The 20,833-nt window shown below is 34.3% G+C and overlaps 1 protein-coding gene across 2 annotated transcripts; it reads right to left on the bottom strand.

Annotated features, from left to right (window-relative positions):
* LOC102183941 (NKG2-D type II integral membrane protein) lies at nucleotides 4,029-17,467 on the bottom strand. Of its 2 annotated transcripts, none has more exons than XM_018048485.1 (7): nucleotides 17,163-17,467; nucleotides 13,647-13,752; nucleotides 10,082-10,174; nucleotides 9,852-9,887; nucleotides 9,101-9,252; nucleotides 8,699-8,802; nucleotides 4,029-7,189 (listed from the first exon to the last, which is right to left on the bottom strand). In XM_018048485.1, exons 1-7 carry the CDS (start codon nucleotides 17,223-17,225, stop codon nucleotides 7,072-7,074), a joined length of 672 nt encoding a protein of 223 aa, XP_017903974.1. In that variant the 5' UTR covers nucleotides 17,226-17,467; the 3' UTR covers nucleotides 4,029-7,071. The 2 variants fall into 2 exon arrangements, with proteins under 2 accessions (XP_017903974.1, XP_005680899.2); XM_005680842.3 differs by lacking the exon at nucleotides 17,163-17,467 and adding an exon at nucleotides 13,890-14,014.

Genomic DNA, 20,833 nt, shown 5'->3' with positions numbered 1-20,833 from the left:
CTACACTATTCTTTTCTAATCTAATCTTAGATTTCTAATTAAATAAATCTCTCCTCCCCGACTCCGTCCACCCTTCGAATTCCCTGGATCCACCGGGGCTGAACCCTGGCAATAAACAAACAAAAAACAGTATATAGAAGCCATGGATGGAGTAGTGAACCAAGATTGGAGACCTGCACCAAGGTCACACCTGTGACAATGAGCCTGGGAATAGCTAAAAAACAAGTTTAAAAGCAAGTTTGTCCTTTAGTAGAAGGAAGGCATAGCTTCAGAACACACACACAAAGAATTGGAGATTTTACTGTTTAAAAGTGGAGGTGGGATGACAAAGCTGAAGAATAGTAGAGTCTTAAACATTTATTTTATTTATTTTTGGTTGTACTGAGTCTTCACTGATGCACATGGGCTTTCCCTGGTTGCAGAGAGTGGGGGCTATTGTGTAGTTGCAGTGCACCAACTTCTCACTGTGGTAGCTTCTCTTGAGGTGGAGCACAGACTTCAGGCACACAAGCTTCAGTAGTTGTAGCTTGCAGGCTCTAGACTGTGGGCTCAATAGTTGTGGTGCACAGGCTCAGCTGCTCCAGGGCATGTGGAATCTTCCTGGACCAGGGATCAAACCCGTGTCCCCTGAATTGGCAGGTGGATTCCTATCCACTGCACCACCAGGGAAGTCCAAGAATAGTAGGATCTCACATACATGACTGGTAAGACCCTCAAGATATCTACCAAAATTTGATGCTGTGTGTAGTAAGATGGTAAGTAATTGAAATGAAAATAAGAGAAGAACTGACTTTCTCATAGATTACAGAGATAAAATAACTGTGAAAATGGAAGTGTCAGTCACTTAGTTATATCTGACTCTTTGGGACCCAATGGACTGTAGCCCACCAGGTTCCCCTGTCCATGGGATTCTCCAGGCAAGAATTCTGGAGTGGGTTGCCATTCTCTTCTTTAGGGCATCTTCCCAACACAGGGATTGAACCGGGTTTTGCTGGCAGATTCTTTACCACCTGAGCCACCAGGGAAGCCCACAACTAAAGTGTTACTCAAACTTAATCCCTCTAATTCCCTAATTAAAGTGACACATTCCCAGCCTATCCACTTTAAAGAAAATTAAAAGATGAATCACTTTATGGTGAAAGTTAACATCATCTGGACCAATGTGGTTGTTTTATACATGGTATTTGACATACAATCAAAAAATCACAAGACTTCCAGAAAGGCAGGAAAATATTAGCAATAATCAAGAACAATCTATACACACACACACACACAAGTCAGATACACAAACAGTTCATAAGTGGTGTTACCAGACTAGAACTTTAAATAATTCTATACTGTGATAGTAGCCAGTAGCCATGTCACTTAGTCATGTACAGTCCATGGAATTCTCCAGGCCAGAATACTGGAGTGGGTAGCCATTCCCTTCTCCAGGGGATCTTCCCAATCCAGGGATTGAACCCAGGTCCCACATTGCAAGTGGATTCTTTACCAGCTGAGCCACAAGGGAAGCCCATACTATGATAAATGTGTTTAAAAATTATTAAAAAAATAGACAAGAATAGATGTAATTAAGATGTGTTAAGAACATCACCAGAATTTTTTTTTTTGGTCTCCAAAAACAACCTAATGGAGATTCTAAAGCTGTAATATCTGAAATTAAAAACTCAGGGGATATACACGATGGAGTATTACTCAGCCATTAAAAAGAATACATTTAAATCAGTTCTAATGAGGTGGATGAAACTGGAGCCTATTATACAGAGTGAAGTAAGCCAGAAAGAAAAACACCAATACAGTATACTAACACATATATATGGAATTTAGAAAGCCATTAACGATAACCCTGTATGCGAGAGAACAAAAGAGACACAGATGTATAGAACAGTCTTTTGGACTCTGTGGGAGAGGGAGAGGGTGGGATGATTTTGGAGAATGGCATTGAAACATTTATAATATCATATAAGAAATGAATCACCAGTCCAGGTTCGATGCAGGATACAGGATGCTTGGGGCTGGTGCACTGGGATGACCCAGAGGGATGGTATGGGGAGAGGTGGGAAGGGGTTTCAGGATTGGGAACACGTGTACACCAGTAGCAGATTCATGTTGATGTATGGCAAAACCAACACAATATTGTAAAGTAATTAGCCTCCAATCAAAATAAATAAATTAAATTTAAAAAAAAACAAACTCAGGGGATAAATTAAATATCAATTTGAAGTGGAAAATAAAGTACTGGTGAACTCAAAGACTGGTCAATATAAAAATACACAAACTCAAGCACAGAGACAACATGAAGTAGAAAAAGAAAAACAGGTCTATGGAAGAACAAAATAGGTCACACACTCAACAAGACAAATTTATATGGAACCAGAGTCTTGACGCAAGAGTAGAAAAAGAACGGAACCAGTAACACTCCACTCGCCCCTCATCGTCCCAACAAAACAAAACGTCAGTATAAACAAAAGCAAAACCATACCAAGGCACATGTGCCAAGTTCTTCAGCCATGTCTGACTCTTTGTGACCATGGACTGCTGCCCACAAACCTGTCCATGGGATTCTCCAGGCAAGAATACTGGAGTGGTTGCAACGCCCTCCTCCAGGGGATTTTCTGGGCCCAGGGATGGAACCTGTGTTTCTTGGGACTCCTGCATTGCAGGCTGATTGTTTACCCCTGAGCCACCAGGGAAGCCCATAACAAGGCATATTATAGTCAAAATACTGACAACAAAGTTGAAGAGAAAAATACCGATAATAGCCAAAGAAAGAGAACATCAGTAATCCAAGCAGTTAACAGAAATAAGGGAAGGCAGAATTTAATGCTATTTCACTTTGAAAATGACAAAAAAAAAAACCCTACCAAAATAATATTTCATATCCAGTAAAAATACCTTTCAAAGATTAAGGTAAAATAAAAATCTTTAAGGAAAATCAATTTTTGGCAATTCATCAATAGCAGCAGGTCTGATAGTAATAAAGATGATAAGAAATGAAGGCTGATGTATATATGAGCAGTGTTCAGATTTACTGATATATTAGATGTGGTATGAAAGAGAAAGAGGGACTTCAAGGATGACTGCAGGGTTTTTTTGTTTGTTACTTTTAGCTTTGCATTTTGACACACACAAAAAAACCTGAAAAAGTATATGCACACACTTACATATGTATCCTTTATCCAGACTACTTCTATGTTAAAATATTATCATATTTGTTCTCTCTCTTCCCCTCTTAGATCATTCCCCACTTCCCCTCTTAAATATTTGTCTTTGTCCAAGAAATCTGGAAGATAATTTTTCAAAATTTTTTGATAAGTGGATTGAAGCTGCTTTCTTTTGGAAGATATTAGTATTGTTAGTAGGCAGACCATTATTCACCTTGAACACTTTAAATAAATTTTTGAATACAATACTCTTGGGCTTCGCTGTCAGGCAGGCTTTGGGATATAAACTAAAAAAGAGGGCTGATTTGTGATTACAAATGCTTAATGGAGATTTTTACTTTCTCTTTTCATCAGAGGTCAAGACTAGTGCAGGGAAGACAAAACTTGACCACTGTCCATCTTAGGTTTTCACGTGGGTCTCTTGAATCAAACACTGACTAACAAGAGAAAAAGTTTGCTAACACGTGCAATGCACATCATTTGCAAAGTTTGCTAACACGTGCAATGCACATCACTTGGGGGAAACCTAAATGGAAGAGTTGTTCAAAGTGAGGATTTAGAAGTGCAGGTTATGTAGCATCACAAAGGACAATAAATCTGTAGAGAGATATTAGATAAACAATTTTAAGCTCCCCAGGGCAGCAAACTGTTGGAAGGTAAATATCTGGGAGGAAAGTAAAGAAATAAGATTTAAGATTTGTCTGGTGCTGTCAGTGGGCAAAAAGGGTCTGTTTCCAGTCAAATGAGAGTTTATAGCCTGACTTTACATGGAAAAAAGAAGAGTAGAGAGACTTTGTTTTCTGTATTTGCTGTTTCCGTTTGTTTTTTTGTTTTGTTTAGATGATAAAAGGAAACCACCAACAGTTTTTTTTTTCTCTCACAGGTTTTATTGAGATATAATTGACACATAATGTTGTATACATTTAAGGTGTAAATGTGATGCTTTAGACACATATATTATAAAATGAGTACTACAATAAGCTTAGTTAACACATGTATCACTCCATATAATCACCAATTTTTTTTTTGTTATGGTGTGAAAATATTTCAGATTTACTCTTTTAGCAACCAACTTATATAGCAAATCCCCAGAACTTATTCATCTTATGTATTTTTTATTTTACTTTTTAAAATTAATTTTATTAGAGTATAGTTGCTTTACAATGTTGTTAGTCTCTACTGGAGGGTAAAATGAATCAGCCACACATATACATAAATCCCCTTCCTTTTAGACTTCCTTCCCTTCAGGTCACCACAGTGTATTAAGAATTCCCTGTGCTATACGATATCTACTCATTAGTTATCTGTTTTATTCATATTCACCTTATAATTGGAAATTTGTACCTGTGACCAACATCTTCCCATTTTCCCTCCCCCTAGGCCTTGGCAACCATGTTTCAACTCTTTGTTTCTATGAATTTGGCTTTTTTAGATTCCACGTAGAACTGAGATCATATAGTGTTTGTCTGTGTCTGGCTTATTCCAGGTCCACTGATGTTGTTGCAAATGATAAGATTTCCTTCCACTCTATACCTGAATAGTATTCCCTTGTTTATGTATCACACTTTCTTTATGCACTCATTTGTTTGATGGTTGACAGACACTTGGGTCGTATCCATGTCTTGGTTTTTTGAATCACCATGCTATGAAAATAGGGTGCAGATATATTTGAGGTAGTGATTTCAAGTTACTTCTTAATTATTTTTAGCTCAAAATGGTTTTCATATCAAAGAGGCATATTTGGGGTGACATATTCTGATTTTTTTCACTAGCAAGGGTCATTGTTACTATTTCCTGAAATACAAGTTTTATTTCTTATTCAGTATATGAGATTGGGCTTCCCTGGTGGCTCATGGTGAAGAACCTGTCTGCCAGTGCAGGAGATGTAAGAAACGCAGGTTTGGTCCTGGGTCTGAAAGACTCCCTGAGAAGAAAATGGCAACCCATTCCAGAGTTCTTACCTGGGAAATCCCATGGACAGAGGAGCATGGCAGGCTATAGTCCGTGGGTTGCAAAAGAGTTGGAAATGATTTATTGACTAAACAACAACAACAATATGAGATTGCAGCCTTTGAAGGTCCCAGGTTTAGAAAGAAAACTTGTATATAATCCTTTAGTTAGGTGGCCCCTGAACTCTATGGCTTGTTTCACAACCATTAAAACAGAAACTAAGGTTCCCCAAGATTATTAAAAACCCTCAGAATGAAAGCTAGTTTCTGTGGTTGCTTTACTCTTAGGGTTTTCATTTTCACTAAATTCTAAGTTTCCACAGTGTTTTTACCATTGTTCGTTTAGCAGTGCTTTCTCTAAACTGTATACACTATATCATAAAACTTCTTTGTTGTTAGTTTCAGTAGCCCAATTTAAATTTCTTAATTTCTCCAAAGCTAACATATGTGCTTTTTTGTATGCTTTTTATGACTTAAAATTTTAATAAAATCTTAATGCAAACATGCCTGAATGTTGGTGGTGGCTTAGTCACTAAATCGTGTCTGACTCTTGTGACCCCATGGACTGTAGCTAAGGCAAGAATACTGGAGTGGGTTGCCATTTCCTTAATTCTGGGTGGTGCCTATTATACAAATTCAGGCAATGATTTAAAAACTTAAGTTGATCTAAGACATTCCTCAGCCCTTGATTGGCTATGTAGAAAATAAATAGTTTTCCCCATGGTATTTTATACTAATTTCCACCTAAAATGCTGTTCAGCCCACTTCTTAATGCCCTTCATAAAACACACAAAGAGTAATTGCCCTGAGAATAGAGAATAAAATAAAAAGTTATTACTAGTTATTACTCTGCTTCTCTCTCCGCCACATCTTATGTTCCTCGTGTTCTCTATCACTCTGCTTCCACCAAACCGGCTTTCCCTAGTCACGGACTCTTCTAACAGCTACATGTTGGCATGTAGTATTTCATTTGCCAAGAATTCTGGTACCCTAAATGATTTTCCCAGACAGCTTATAGCCATTCTACAGGTTTCAACTCAGGCGTAGAGTTCTTTTTCCCTAGAAGCCTTGTAAGTCTCCTTCAAATTCAACTATTTATATTCTAAGTTTTGTAGCAATTAGTGCCATATTCTTATTCCAAGGAATAATTCAACTTCTGTCAAACATGTCATATGCTTTATTAAATTCGTAGAGGAATTTTGAAGATTTGAGGGTGTATTTATTGATTTTTCAACTTTCACTTTGAAAATTTCAAATATAGAAAATTAAATGAAATCTCATATACCCTCCACCAAGCTTTAATTTTTAAAACAAATTTTAAAAACCTTTTTATTATGGAAAATTTCAAACATACACAAAACTGGAATAAATAGTGTAATAAATCCCCATGGAGTCACCAATTAGCTTGAAAAATTATCAACACATGGCCAATCACATCTCATCTATATCATTCTCTTGTCCCCTTTCCATTTTTTCAACCAGTAGATTCTTGTTGGTTATTTATTCTAAATATAGCAGTGTGTACATGTTAATCCCAAGCTCCATTAAGTATCCTTCCACTCCCAGGTAACCATAAATTCATTTTCTAGGTCTGTAATTCTCTTTCTAGTTTGTAGATAAGTTCATTTATGTCATTTATTATTTACATTCCAAAATAAGCTATTTCATACAATAATTTTCTTTCTCTGTCTTCATTCAGTATAACAATCTCTAGGCCCATCTAGGCCCAACAAATGGTATTGTTTTGTTCTTTTTTATGGCTGAGTATTACTCCATTGTATATGTGTACCTTTTTGTTTTTATCTATTAGTTTTTATTCCCTGCAAAAAATTTTTATGTGCTATACATGGAAAAATTTAGTTACTATATAGAAGTTTCTTCTGAAGTTTTCTTCAAGAAGTGTATGGCGAATGGCTTTTGAGTCTTTGAATACTTCATATTTTATTAACTATAAGCTTTTACACAGTTCTCTGCATGCAGATGTATGTGTTTGGAGTTAAGCAATTTTCTGTATAAGCTTTAAAACTTGAGCCATAGACTGCACAGGTTCCATTCTGCATTTCAACCACTGTTAGTCTAGATTAGAGACAAGGACAAATTATATTCACAGCTTTATTAATGTAGAAATACAAACATGAAATAATATTTAAATATAGACACTGAAATAATATCATTTTAGAAGATTTTAGGACCATGTGTGTTCTTTCTTAATTCATAGATATGCAAAATACAGCCAACTAAGATAATAACAGTAAAAATTGCATTCTATTATAAATTTTGTCACTATTTTTTGTACATTAAAAATTTGTTAATTTGAAAAGTCTGAAATCTTTTCATCTACGTATGTGAGTCAAAATGAAAGAAAAAAATTAAAACAAATACTTAGAAATGAATTCAGAATTCAATTTAGAAGTTGGCAGATGTCTCGTTTTGTGCAAAAATAAACAATCTTCTTCAGATATATGCAATTTTTCTCAGTAAAAATATAAAAATAAACTGTGAAATCCTCTAATATACATATCCAAGTGTGTGTGCATGCATGCTAAGTCATATCATTCCTCTCTGACTCTTTACAAACCCATGAACTATAGCCCGCCAGGCTCCTCTGTCTATGAGATTCTCTAGGCAAGAATACTGGAGTGGGTTGCCGTGCTCTCCTCCTGCGGATCGTCCCAACTCAGGGACTGAACCCAAGTCTCTTAAGTCTCCTGCACTAGCAGGCAGATTTTTTACCAGTAGTGCTACCTGGGAAGCCTGGTAGTCCGTGTAGAGATTTCTATATCTATATATCTATTTTGTCCTAGGATCTTGAATATTTTGTAGTTATATAATTAATGTAACAAATGGTGGTTTGTTTTCTACTAGGAACCAGCAGGAAATTGAAAGTTGAAGAAAGAGTAATGATTCTACATCAGTGTGAAATTGAGAAAATGTAAAGTACAAGGTTTGATAGTATATGTATTTAAAAAGACAAAAGAACAAACTTTGTTAATATAGCAAAAACTAGCCATTGTAGGGGAAAAAATCAAGATTTTTTTAGTAACTGCTTTTAGTTGGTCTCAATCTATGTACATTAAAGCCTCAATTTTTCTCACTTCTTCAATTTCTGTGTTTGCTTTCCCCACCTACTCTCATCACATTTCAGGAGGGTACTGATTACACTGGATTACACTTCATTCATTTATATCTATATCTCTGAAGTGTGAAGCTTTTGAAGACTCTAAGCCTTATTAATCTCTGTAGTTATTTCTGCATAGTTCCTGGAAACCGAGTCACACTCAACAAATAATAATATTCAGAAACAGAACTTGGGTGTGCTAGTTGTTTTGCTTTTAGCAAAAATGAAATTTTGCACTTGCAGCCTGAAAAATATTGAAATGAGATTATTTCCAGAGAGTAAAATCTTTTTTTGTTAAAAGTAAAACCTTGGGTAACACAGAAATGAGGCCATCCCAGATCAATTCTAAGATGTACAGGGGGCTTCAAATTCCAAGTATATAATGAAGTCAGAAGATAGGTAGTCCTTGTTGCAATATTACATGAAATACAATATTACATTTCCTTCCAATTGGTAAGGAAACTTACAGGTTGGGCAAGAGAATGGAGCCATCTTCCCACTGCCAGGAACCGTTTGTGGAAACTTGTACTAGTCCCATCCAATGATACGACTTTACCAATTTGAAGAAATCCTGTTTGAAACCCCAAATAAAATCAGAGTTCAGAATTTCATAAACGCAAGGCCATAGTCATTTAACCATTTCCCCCAACACTTGGGGGAATGCATTCTCTCCACTAGCATAATTCTGACTTAAACACCACATACAAAATACCTGAAATTTCTGTGCTTTCTTATTTCTAATGCAGAAAGATTTGGGTTTGTTATATCTGAGTCTTAGTGCCTCTCTTGTGTTTCAGGTTCATATTCCAGTGAGTCAGTTCATATGTTAAGACTAAATATAGAAAGGGGAATTAAAACAAATACTCAACCTGGTCATCTTTGTTGTATATCTTCAGGAGACTGGAATTTTGAGACATACAAGAAGCTTGGCTCTGGTACCAGTTTTTGCTCTCATTAAAAAATTGGTAGCAGTTATTTCTATAACATATCCAGTTTTTAGGACATGGACCACAGTAATTTTCTAGAAAGGTAGAATACATTGTTAATTCTGCATGTCTGAACATTATGTGTGTGCGCATGCTCAGTTTCTTTAGTTGTGTCTGACTCTTTGTGACTCCATGGACTGTAGCCTGCCAGGCTCCTCCTTCCATGGGATTCTCTAGGCAAGAATACTGGAGAGAGTTGCCATGCCCTCCTCCAGGGATCTTCCCACCCCAGGGATCTAACCTGCATCTCTCTTATGTCTCCTGCATTGGCAGTTGGGTTCTTTACCACTAGTGCCACCTGGGTAAAGAAGCCGGTCTGAACATAAGAGCAGATTTTATCTGGACAGGTTAAATACCTTTTTTATTTCAACTGTAAAATTCAAGTTAATTAACTCATTATGATCCTGCCCAAGGACATATCTCTACAGATTTATACAGGGAGGGATGCTGAAAAGATGTCTTTCACTTTTCACAAGTACTTCCTCATTATAAATAAATATATCTACAGTGAATTATGGAGGAGAATTAATCATTTTTGTATTCACTTTCTTGTTCATGCCATTAGATGTGTTCCTATACCCATGTATAGATGCATGCAGTTTGTGCACCAAAATATCAGAAAATTTTCACTTACCTTTCAAAGAAATTGGAGCTTCTTGGTTGAATAATGCTATTAAAATAATCATAGTTATTGAAAGAGTTTATATTGTTAGTAATGATAGTCTAAGCAAAAGTATAAGCTCAATAAAAAATATACTCAATATTACTAGTTTATATTTCTGTGCCTCTGAATACTAGTCAAATTAATGCATTACAATGGTTAGATAAATATTGCTGCTAATTATTTTTTCTATTATCACTTACAAGTTATGATCATGGCACTGCATATTATTACCATTCCAATGAAACGAATCCCCATGGCTATAGCAATGGATCTGGCAAGGACAAATGGAGATGCTGTCAAAGACAAAAACAAGAGTGAGAAATATGAGAAAAGGTTCTGTTATCTTTCCATTTAACTTAAATATTAGAAGTGTTTTTAATTGAGGGGGGAGGGTTGATATCAGTTCTCTGTGATTATTTTTCTCAGGAAAGGTAAAACAAGTATTTTGTAAATTATTTAACAATAAGGGTATAAAAATGTAATATCCATTCTTATTCCTTTCTTCAAGTTCCCTAGTCCCCTTCTTCCATTAGAATAAATCTCAGTTATCATTTTAAAAATTTAAAAATTTTCACACAGATGTAATAAGAAATACAGACAGTTTCCTTCAACTTTCTTTTAAAAACACATGTTCAAGGAAGTACACAAAATATGCTGGAAACATTAAAAAAATATCCTGGTGATTACTCCATATTATGTCTTAAAAATTTGTCATCTTTTTAAAAATTAGCTTCTTGCATTGTGTTTCATCAGTATACAGGCAAAATCTAATTATTGGCAGATGTTTATTTTTTTCCAGTACACACCTAAATGATTTATTAGTTTTTGCTTTTAGATATAACGATATGAGTAATATTTCACACATATCTGTGCATGTTTTTTGAGTACTTGCCTAGGAGAAATTAATCAAAGGGCACATGCTTTTTCAATTTTTGTAATGATTAAAAGTTTCAGTCCAAAGAAGTCACACCAATTTATGTAGCACCAAAAATAAATTCAAAAGCCTGTTTCCTCACAGTTTCCTTCACACCAAATATTTCTATTTCTCTACATTTTAAATATATATATATGATACAAAATATTATTTTTAAAATCTAACTTTCCTTTTCCTGTTATGAATAAGATTAAACATTTTTTCATGAGGTTAAACAATGCTTTTTTAAAAAAAAATTTCTCTGAGATGTCTATGTCTGGTCTCTTTCTTTTCAGGTTAAAATTATTAGTTCACATCATGCCACATGCTTTGCAAATACATGTCCCAGATAACATTTGTTTTAACTTTACATATGATACTTTTGGGATGTCAAAATGGGTAATGGTTGACTTAATCAAACATTTCTTTATGGCTTATGCTTTTTCTGATATGAATAAAAGTGCCTTCATTATTCTGAGTTTATAAAATATGTTATGCCCATGTTCCTTTGTGATATCTTGTGGTTTCCTTTTGTATTTGGTTTATCTGGTAGGGGTGTGTGTGTGTGTGTGTGTGTGTGTGTGTGTGTGTGTGTGTGTGTATGTGTCTGTTTACTAAGTTACGTAGGAGTTAAACTTATAAAAAATTTATTTTCCAAGTGGACACTATTTCTAACTTATTTGCTCAATAAATCAATGTGTTCTCATTGATATGAAACACTACCTTTAGCATATAATATATTCTAATTTGTACCTGCATTTATTCCTATACTTTTAAGTCTATGTTTCCATTTAAACATATGTAAACTTTTCTAATATGTAAAATACTTGAGTATTTGTTAGTGCACACAATATAATATTATAGTTCATTTTCCGGATGATTTTCCCTATCATTACATTTCATATGTGCCTTGTGCTTAGTCGCTCAGTCCTGTCAGACTCTGCGACCCCATGGACTGTAGCCCAGCAGGCTCCTCTGACCATGGGGACTCTCCAGGCAAGAATACTAGATAGAGTTGACATGCTCTCTTCCAGGAAATCTTCCCAACCCAGGGAGTGAACCCAGGTCTTCCGCATTAGCAGGCTGATTCTTTATCGTCTGAGCCACTAGGGAAGCCCCGTATGTACCTTAAGAATTTTAATAGCAGCTTTCCAAGAACCTGTCAGTTTAAAAATATGATACAATGGTTTTTCCATAGCATTACACTAAATGTATAAATTCCATTCAGTTCATTCACTCAGTCGTGCCTGTGATCTCATGGACTACATGCAGCTTGCCAGGCTTCCCTGTCCATCACCAACACCCGGAGCTTGCTCAAACTCAAGTGCATCAAGTTGGTGATGCCATCCAACCATCTCATCCTCTGTCATCCCTTTCTCCTTTAATATGGAGAGATAATTTACATTTTTAAACTGTATTTTATCCTTGAATAGTTCTTATTTCTATTACATGTCTTATTTTATGTTCATCAGTACAATTTTAAAGGAGTAAGTTTATTTCTAGGGTTTTCAATTTAAAAGCGTGCTGCTATTCTTTTCTGATATTTTGCTTTATGTATATAGCATTTGCTTTTCACCACATTTTCCTTGTTTTTGTAGTTAGTAAGGCAATTGATTTTTGTCTTATTTTCAATCAAGTCCACTTACTAGATACCCTTATTGTTTGTAATATTTTAGGTGAAGGCTTAAAAAATATTTTAAGTCACATATTTTTTCAAATAATATTAATTTTGCCTTTAACTCCAATTTTATATCATTTACCTCTTCCTTTTTTGTTAATTCATGTTAACACTGGCAAAACAATCAATATTACTCAACAGTAATAATAATGAAAATTCTTCTCTTTTTCTAACTACAGTGAAAATGCTGCTGCCATTTAGCCATAAGCATAATGGTAGCTTTAGAAAAAAAATATATTAAAGACAGTACTTATATTTTAGAGGTTTCTAAAATTAAGTTTTTTTTAATTAAGGATTCATATCTATTTTTATCTGAAACCTTTTCAGCATTATGTATACTATCATACAATCTTCCCACTTTGATTATTACATAGTGCAGTTTCATTCCTATAATTAATCATTGTAAAATGATGTTATTTGATAACCTATTTTTAACATTTAATCAAAATTTATAAGTGAAAGTAACCTGCTGTTTTTCCTTTTGTGTAAGCTATCTCAGGCTTTATTTTTCACCATATTCCGGATTGGTTAAGAGAGCATACCTTCTTCACCACCCAGAAACATTTCTGTGAATAGCGTTCAAGTCATCTCCTCCATAATGTTTAAGGACATAACTGAACTGAAGGAAATTTGATATTTCCCTCCTGTTTTCCATTTCTATTTACTTCTCCTTAAGGCTAGTTTTTCATGGCTTCCTAGGTGACTCAGTGATAAAGAATCTGTCTGCCAATGCAGGAGACTCAGATTTGATCCCTGGCTTAGGAAGATCCCCTGGATCCCTGGAGCAACCCACTCCAGTATTCTTCCCTAGAAAATTCCATGGACAGAGGTTCCTGGCAGACTACAGTTCATGGGGTTGCAAAGAGTACCTGAACACACACACACACAAGTCTAGCTGTTCAGCAATCCCTTATAAATTACTGTCTTCATTATCATGATGATTTCATCATTTTTAGGGCATGAAAAGATTCTAAACACAACAGTTTCTGCTAAATTTTATTATATATTTCAATAGGATATGAGCTACCAGGGAAGATCATATAGCATATGAAAGAGAATCTCATTTCTGCTTTCTTCATGAAGGTAAAGTAAACTGAATGCTTATCATCAATTTAGTCACAATTTCTAAGGTTCACCTCAGTACACTGAGAGACAAATGGAACATAGGACTTACGGTTTTTTCCACGTTGGCTTGTGGTTAATGCACATGTTCTCTTTTGCCATTGTCTAGAAGCACGAGACTTTACTTGTTCACTGGCATAAGTATGAGATTCACTCATCTGTGGAGAAAAACAGTCCAAGCCAGTATGTCATGGCCTTTCTGCCACTCAGCTCATAAATGTTTAAAATTTAAGTTGTCAGTTCCATTCATATCCTTTTTAAAACATAACATCAAATTACTTTTATTTTGTATTACCTTATGGCTTTTATACTTTGTGATATAAACAAATGCTGGGCTGAATGAAGCACAAGCTGGCATCAAGATTGCTTGGAGAAATATCAATAACTTCAGATATGCAGATGACACCACTCTTATAGCAGAAAGTGAAGAAGATCTAAAGAGCTTCCTGATGAAAGTGAAAGAGGAGAGTGAAAAAGTTGACTTAAAGCTCAACATTCAGAAAACAAAGGACATGGCATCTGGTCCCATCACTTCATGGCAAATAGATGGAGAAGCAGTGAAAACAGTGGCAGACTTTAATTTTAGGGGCTTCAAAATCACTGCAGATGGTGACTGCAGCCATGAAATTAAAAGACGTTTACTCTTTGGAGGAAAAGTTATGACCAACCTACAAAGGTCTGTCTAGTCAAAGTTATGGTTTTTCCAGTAGTCATGTATGGATGTGAGAGTTGGACTATAAGGAAAGCTGAGGGCCAAAGAATTGATGCTTTTGAACTATGGTGTTGGAGAGGAGTTTGAACTATGGTGTTGGAGAGGACTCTTGAGAGTCCCTTGGACTGCAAGGAGATCCAACCAGTCCATCCTAGAGGAAATCAGTCCTGAATATTCACTGGAAGGACTGATGCTGAAACTGAAATTCCAATACTTTGGCCACCTGATGCGAAGAGCTGACTCATTTGCAAAGACCCTGATGCTGGGAAAGATTGAAGTTGGAAGGAGAAGGGGACAACAGAGGATGAGATGGTTGGATGGCATCACCAACTCAATGGGCATGAGTTTGAGTAAACTCTGGGAGTTGGTGATAGACAGGGAGGCCTGGCGTGCTGCAGTCCATGGGGTTGCAAAGAGTTGGACCCAACTGAGCAGCTGAACTGAACTGAACTGATATAAACAAAAATATATTTATACTATGGCAAAATATCTCTAACAAGATCCTATATACTATTAAAGTACTAATGTGTTGTAATGAAATATAACATTAAAATAAAGACAGTGTATCATGAAAAAGACTGGAGTCAGACATTTGTTTGATTCACAGAGCCACATTTACTAAGTTAATAACTTCACAAATTGCAAGAAGAAAGAAAGAGAAAGAAAAGGGGAGGGGTTTGGATGAAGGAAGACAAAGAATATTAACACAGTCTGGTGTGGATCATTTAAAAGGTGAAAGTAAATAATATACATCTAGTGTCAATAATGTAAATCAGGTAGTAAAGAGTATATACTAGTGTATCTAATATTGTTTATAGTGAAGGACTTACAAAGAATAAAATAAGCTCTAAAATTTTAGGATAAAGATAAGCAAAGACTCTTGCCTCTGAACAAAGCAAGTGAAGAATCATTTTTTCTTTCTTTTTGAATTGTAATCATTACTGAATATATAAAAGCCTCTTTATAAATGAGATGTTAGTATGAGTTACCTTTTACACCTAGAATTAAACTAAAACATGATTTTCTCAAATGGTAAAGAATCTGCCTGCAATGAGGGAGACCTGGGTTTGATCCCTGGGTCAGAAAGACCCCCTGGAGAAGAAAATGGCAACCTGCCTGGAGAACTCCATGGACAGAGGATTCTGGTGGGCTACAGTCCATAGGATCACGAAGAGTCAGACATGAATGAACGACAAAGACTTTCACATAATATGCAACGTAGCAAACTTTGTTATTAAATGTGTGAATAAAGTAAAAGTATTTTATGGTTGAAGAAACTAAGTCTTAGAGGTGGCCAAAGTCATACTGCTTACTTAATATTATACTACCACTTATAAGTGATTTATAATACTTTTAGTTTAATAAGCATTTTCAAATTTATGTCACTTGAGTTGACTATCATAGAGATCCATTAAGGTAAATATGACATTTTTTTAAAAAATCTCTATTTACTAGAAAAGGAAACTTAAGTCCATAGAGGCTGTGGAGTGTCCCAGATCTTAAAACTAGAGACTGGTAAAAGCTTCATTAAAATTCTATTCTAACTCCAAATCCTAAAGCTGTTATTATTTTAGGCTGCCTCATATTCTGAGATACATTACTTTGTTACTTAATGAAGCGGGAAAAAAGCTTTCAAGTTTTTGAAGCCTTGATTTAAAATACAATATGAACATAAGTGATTCAAAGTAAATTGCTTTTCTGTGACTTGTATGTTTGTATCAAATTCTGGTTATTTTAAAATTATACAGAAATAGTAAACTCCATTTATACGGGAAGTACGTACCTATACCATGATGAGCCCACCTATCTCAGACCAATCTCACTGTATAATTATGACTGCTTATCTACATCAAAGATGAATTCAGAGTCTTCATTTTTTTAGAAAAGGTTCCTGAATAAAATAAAAATGGGATTTTTTTTTCTAGTTTTCTCTCCTTGTGGTAAGTTGATATATTTACATTAGAAAAGTGAGAATATAGAAAAGGTTCATGCATGCAGATATTTAAAAAAGGGAAGAATGGAAGTGAGAATTCATATAAATTCAAGTAACATTAACCTTTAAATTTTCCCTTAATAGAAAATTTTTAAAAATCATTTCAAACTGTTAAAAACTGTAATAGTTGCTTTTAATTCACCTACACTAGGCTACAGCAATAACTACATTCTTTGCAAGGTAGATCTGGGTAGGATATATAAACTTTAATGAATGATTTTTCCTAGTATGCTTTTTTTGAGCTTCTGTCCATATCATTGCCATCACTTACAAGTTATCACCATCATCATTATTAACAAAACTAATCTCACATTTGTTTATATATTAATATCTTAACATTGTCTAGCATCGCTCTCAGACAAAATGTGTTGAATAAATATGCATAATGCCTAGATTTTTTTTAAAGTTGTTTTATATTTTATCATGATTGTTGGAAACAATGAAAATAATTTGTTTCCTTTTTTTCAAGTAATGTTATATGTCACATAGAGTAAGTGACTTGCACAAGAGTAGAAAACTCGTGTGTGAAATTTTGAATTGAAATTCAGTTCTCTAGTCCCAAAAGTAAGATTTATTTTTTTAGCTTTATTTGAAGACTTAATCTTATAACAACATCATAACTTCTGATTCTTCAATAAGTATATCCTACTTGTCCACCGTTAAATAAAGTGAAAAAGAATATACCCCAGAAGTAATAAGTATCCTTGCCTTCAGCAAGCCAATTCAAACACTTAAGGAACAACTAGAATTACCTTACAGCATAAATATTTTTAGAAACTTTCTTGAGGTTAAAACCTCAAGAGTTCTTATATCTTGAGCAGTAGCTGTTGGAAACACACAGAGACACACACACAGATACACACCTGATCAGAGAAAGAAGATCCTAATTCTTGTGGATAAGAGCCTCCTGAAAAAAAAAAGGACATATCCTGAGTTCCCCATTTAGAAATGACACTAGTGATTTCCAGTCAATTTTGATCCCTGAAGAAAGATATGATAGGTGTTTTTCTAATCTCATCTTTCTGTTGAAAAAGCACCTCACAAACCACAGTACTTCCGCCTCTCATTGCGCAGAATATTTCCCTTTTTGATGGAATAAATGTTAGGTTCTAACATCATCTAATAACTTAAAAATAGTAAATTCAGTGATAACAAATAGCCAGAGTTTTAAGAAACAAATGATGGGATAACAGAATCACTTTCTGAATTTTTTCCAAAAGTTAATAATTTGTTATAAAATATGGTTGTAAGTAGTGGGTGGAAGAAAAAAGGAGAAAAAATAAAACTTCTTAATCATTTCATTTGAGTGGACTTAATTGTGCTGTATCATATAAACTGAAACCACAGAGAGATAACTTTCATATATATACTATTAATGCATACATACATATATAAGTATATATACCTAAACACGTATGTGTATATATACATACGTGTGTACATGTTGTTAGTGGTGTTCAGTCCCTAACTTGTGTCTGACTCTTTGCAACCCCATGAACTTCAGCACACCACTCTCTTCTGTCCTCCACTATCCCCCAAGTTTGCTTAAATTCATGTCAATTGAGTCGATGATGCTATTGACCATCTCATTGTCTGCCACCCAATTCTTTTGCCTTCCATCTTTCCCAGCATCAGATTCTTTTCCAATGAATCAGTTCTTCACATCCAGTGGCCAAAGTGTTGGAGTTTTAGCTTCAGTATCAGTCCTTTCGATGGATATTCAGGACTTATTTCCTTTTGAATGGTCTGGTTGGATCTCCTTGCAGTCCAAGGGACTTATTCAAAAGCATCAATTCTTCAGTGCTCAGCTTTCTTCATAGTCCAACTCACGTCCATACATGACTACTGGAAAAACCATAGCCTTGACTAGATGGACCTTTGTTGGTGAAGTAATGTCTCTGCTTTTTAATATGCTGTCTAGCTTGGTCATAGCTTTTCTTCTGGAGCAACCCGTCTTTTAATTTCATTGCTGCAGTCACCATCTGCAGTGATTTTGGAGCCCAAACATGTAAAGTCTGTCACTGTTTTCATTGTTTCCCCATCTATCTGCCATGAAGTGATAGGACTGGATGCCATGATCTTACTTTTCTAAATGTTGAGTTTTAAGCCAACTTTTTCGGTTCTTCTTCACTTTCTGCCATAAATAGGGTGTCTTCTGCATATCTGAGGTTATTGATATTTTTCCTGGCAATCTTGATTCCAGCTTGTGCTTCATCCAGTCTAGCATTTCTCATAATGTATTCTGCATATAAATTAAATAAGCACGGTGACAATGTACAGTATTGACATACTTATTTCCCAATTTGGAACCAGTCTGTTATCTCACTGAACATGTGCTTGTAAAAGCAGAACTTCAACCAATAAATCCACAGTCTATTCAATAAATAAGAAATAATTATCAGGAGGTAATTTTTAGTTAATAGAGCAGTTACATAGACACTGTAACTATTTGCTATGTACAAAATGAGTCAGATAAACTTAACATAGGAAAAAGTAAGCTCTGCAAAATTTGATAAAGCTATAGCTATTTTTATGAAATCAATATGTGATTTTAAATTTTCTGTATGGATAGCACAAATGTTAAATAGTTTTATAGGAGAGAGAAATTAACTTTCAAGGACTTTCATTATAAATTATACAAAGTTTTCTAAACTATAGGGGGGAAAGGAGTTGTTGCTATTTTTTTCACTACAACTAGAATTACCTTGATTTCCAAATTAGATGAAAATGTGTTACTAGAAAAAGGAAAAGTTAATCTTATTTATGAACATTGTTACAAGATTGTAAAACAGTCCCAAGTCATATCAAACACTGTATAAAACTGCTTAGCATATAGATGATCATATTCAATTCATTTCGGGATTGTAATAATTCTCTTTCAGAAGAATGTTAAATAAAATGCTACAAACAATAAATTGCAGAAATAAAAGAACATGATTGCATCAAGATAGAGTGCATGCTTATTACAATTCAACAACTTTTCATGATAAACAATCTTTACCAGAATCTATATAAACATTCTTTTTTTTCTCAAAGTTTAAGCTTTTATTTTGTTTTAGAGTATGGCCAATTAACAATGGTGTAGTAAGTGAACAGCAAAGAGACTCAATCATACATATACATGCACCCATTTTCTCCCACACCACCCCTCCTATCCAGGCTGACACAAAACATTGAGTAGAGTTTCATGTAATATACAATAGGTCATTATTGGTTATCCATTTTGAATATAGTAGCGTGTATAATGATCTCCCCAAACTCCCTAACTGTCCCTTCCCCCGGCAGCCCTGAATTTGATAAACATCATTCTTAACCTCAATGTATTAGTAGATTTTTAGAAAATCATTACGACAAAATGATGATAATACCACTTCTTTTCAATATCATTGAAGAGATTCTCCAGCACACTTAAGACCACCACAGAAAATTAAAAAGATAAGGACTTAAAAATTTTTTTGCCGATGATATAATTATCAACATAGAATATAAAAATAATTTAATGACTAGTTAATAAAAATAATATTAGTATAACTGTAACATTAATTTGTAAATTCTCTCATACTAAAGGTCAATAATAAACAGAAACAATTAATTAACAGCCACAATAGAAACATTGTTAGATACTTATGAGCAAATCTAACAGAAATGGACGAGATCTATATAGAACTTATTCTATAATTGTATATAAATATTTTCAAACACAGTTAAATTTTAATAGGACCAGTGGATCTAATAAATATGCCTATTAATCCTAAAATATTTTAGGGGTTAAATTCACTTCCAATTAATATCCCCTGTTATCCTATGTTCATTAAAGAAAAATCCAAGAGTAAATCTGTCACTATTGAAGAAGAAAAAAAAATAGTGGCCTTTTTCTACTAGATATCATGACTTTTGCTAAAGCTATGTTCAACAAAGTTTTGTTACAACAAAATGACATGAGAACATAAATCAGGCCAACTGAAAAAGAAAAGATACAAACAAGAAGTCATGTGTATCAGTGAAAAAATAGATTAGGTAGCATTGTAGATAAAGTAGAAAATGAGGTACTATTAAATAATTACTGCTGTGAATTTTTAAACCAGTATAATAACCCAAATATGGGTATATACAGTCTATTGTATATACATCATATGCAGAATTAGAAACTTAAATCATAACCTAAAAATAAGTAAATACATGAAAATTGATATCAATTCATAAGATTGATTCATTATACATTTTATTTATTTTCATTTCATTTATTTGAAGCACTGAGATAAAATATAAAATAAGATAATAAAACACTGTAAAATTATAAGGAAATGAAAGGTTATCAAACTCAAAATTTTTAACAATATACTGAGAAAAGAAGGAAAGCCAAGTTGGTAATATGTTTTGACTTGAACAACAAACAATTTTATTCAATATATATATATATATTTAGTGACAACTATTTGCTAGATGCTTTTCTAAACCTTGAGAATGTTAAATAATCAGAGCAAAATTTCCTGCCTTGTCATAGATATTACATTTTAGTGTAGTTGATAGAAAA

The sequence above is a fragment of the Capra hircus genome, chromosome 5 (genome assembly GCF_001704415.2).
Source record: "Capra hircus breed San Clemente chromosome 5, ASM170441v1, whole genome shotgun sequence".
Lineage (NCBI taxonomy): Eukaryota > Metazoa > Chordata > Mammalia > Artiodactyla > Bovidae > Capra > Capra hircus.
Note: the sequence above shows the minus strand (reverse complement) of the source record. Positions and strands in the feature narration are given on the sequence as shown.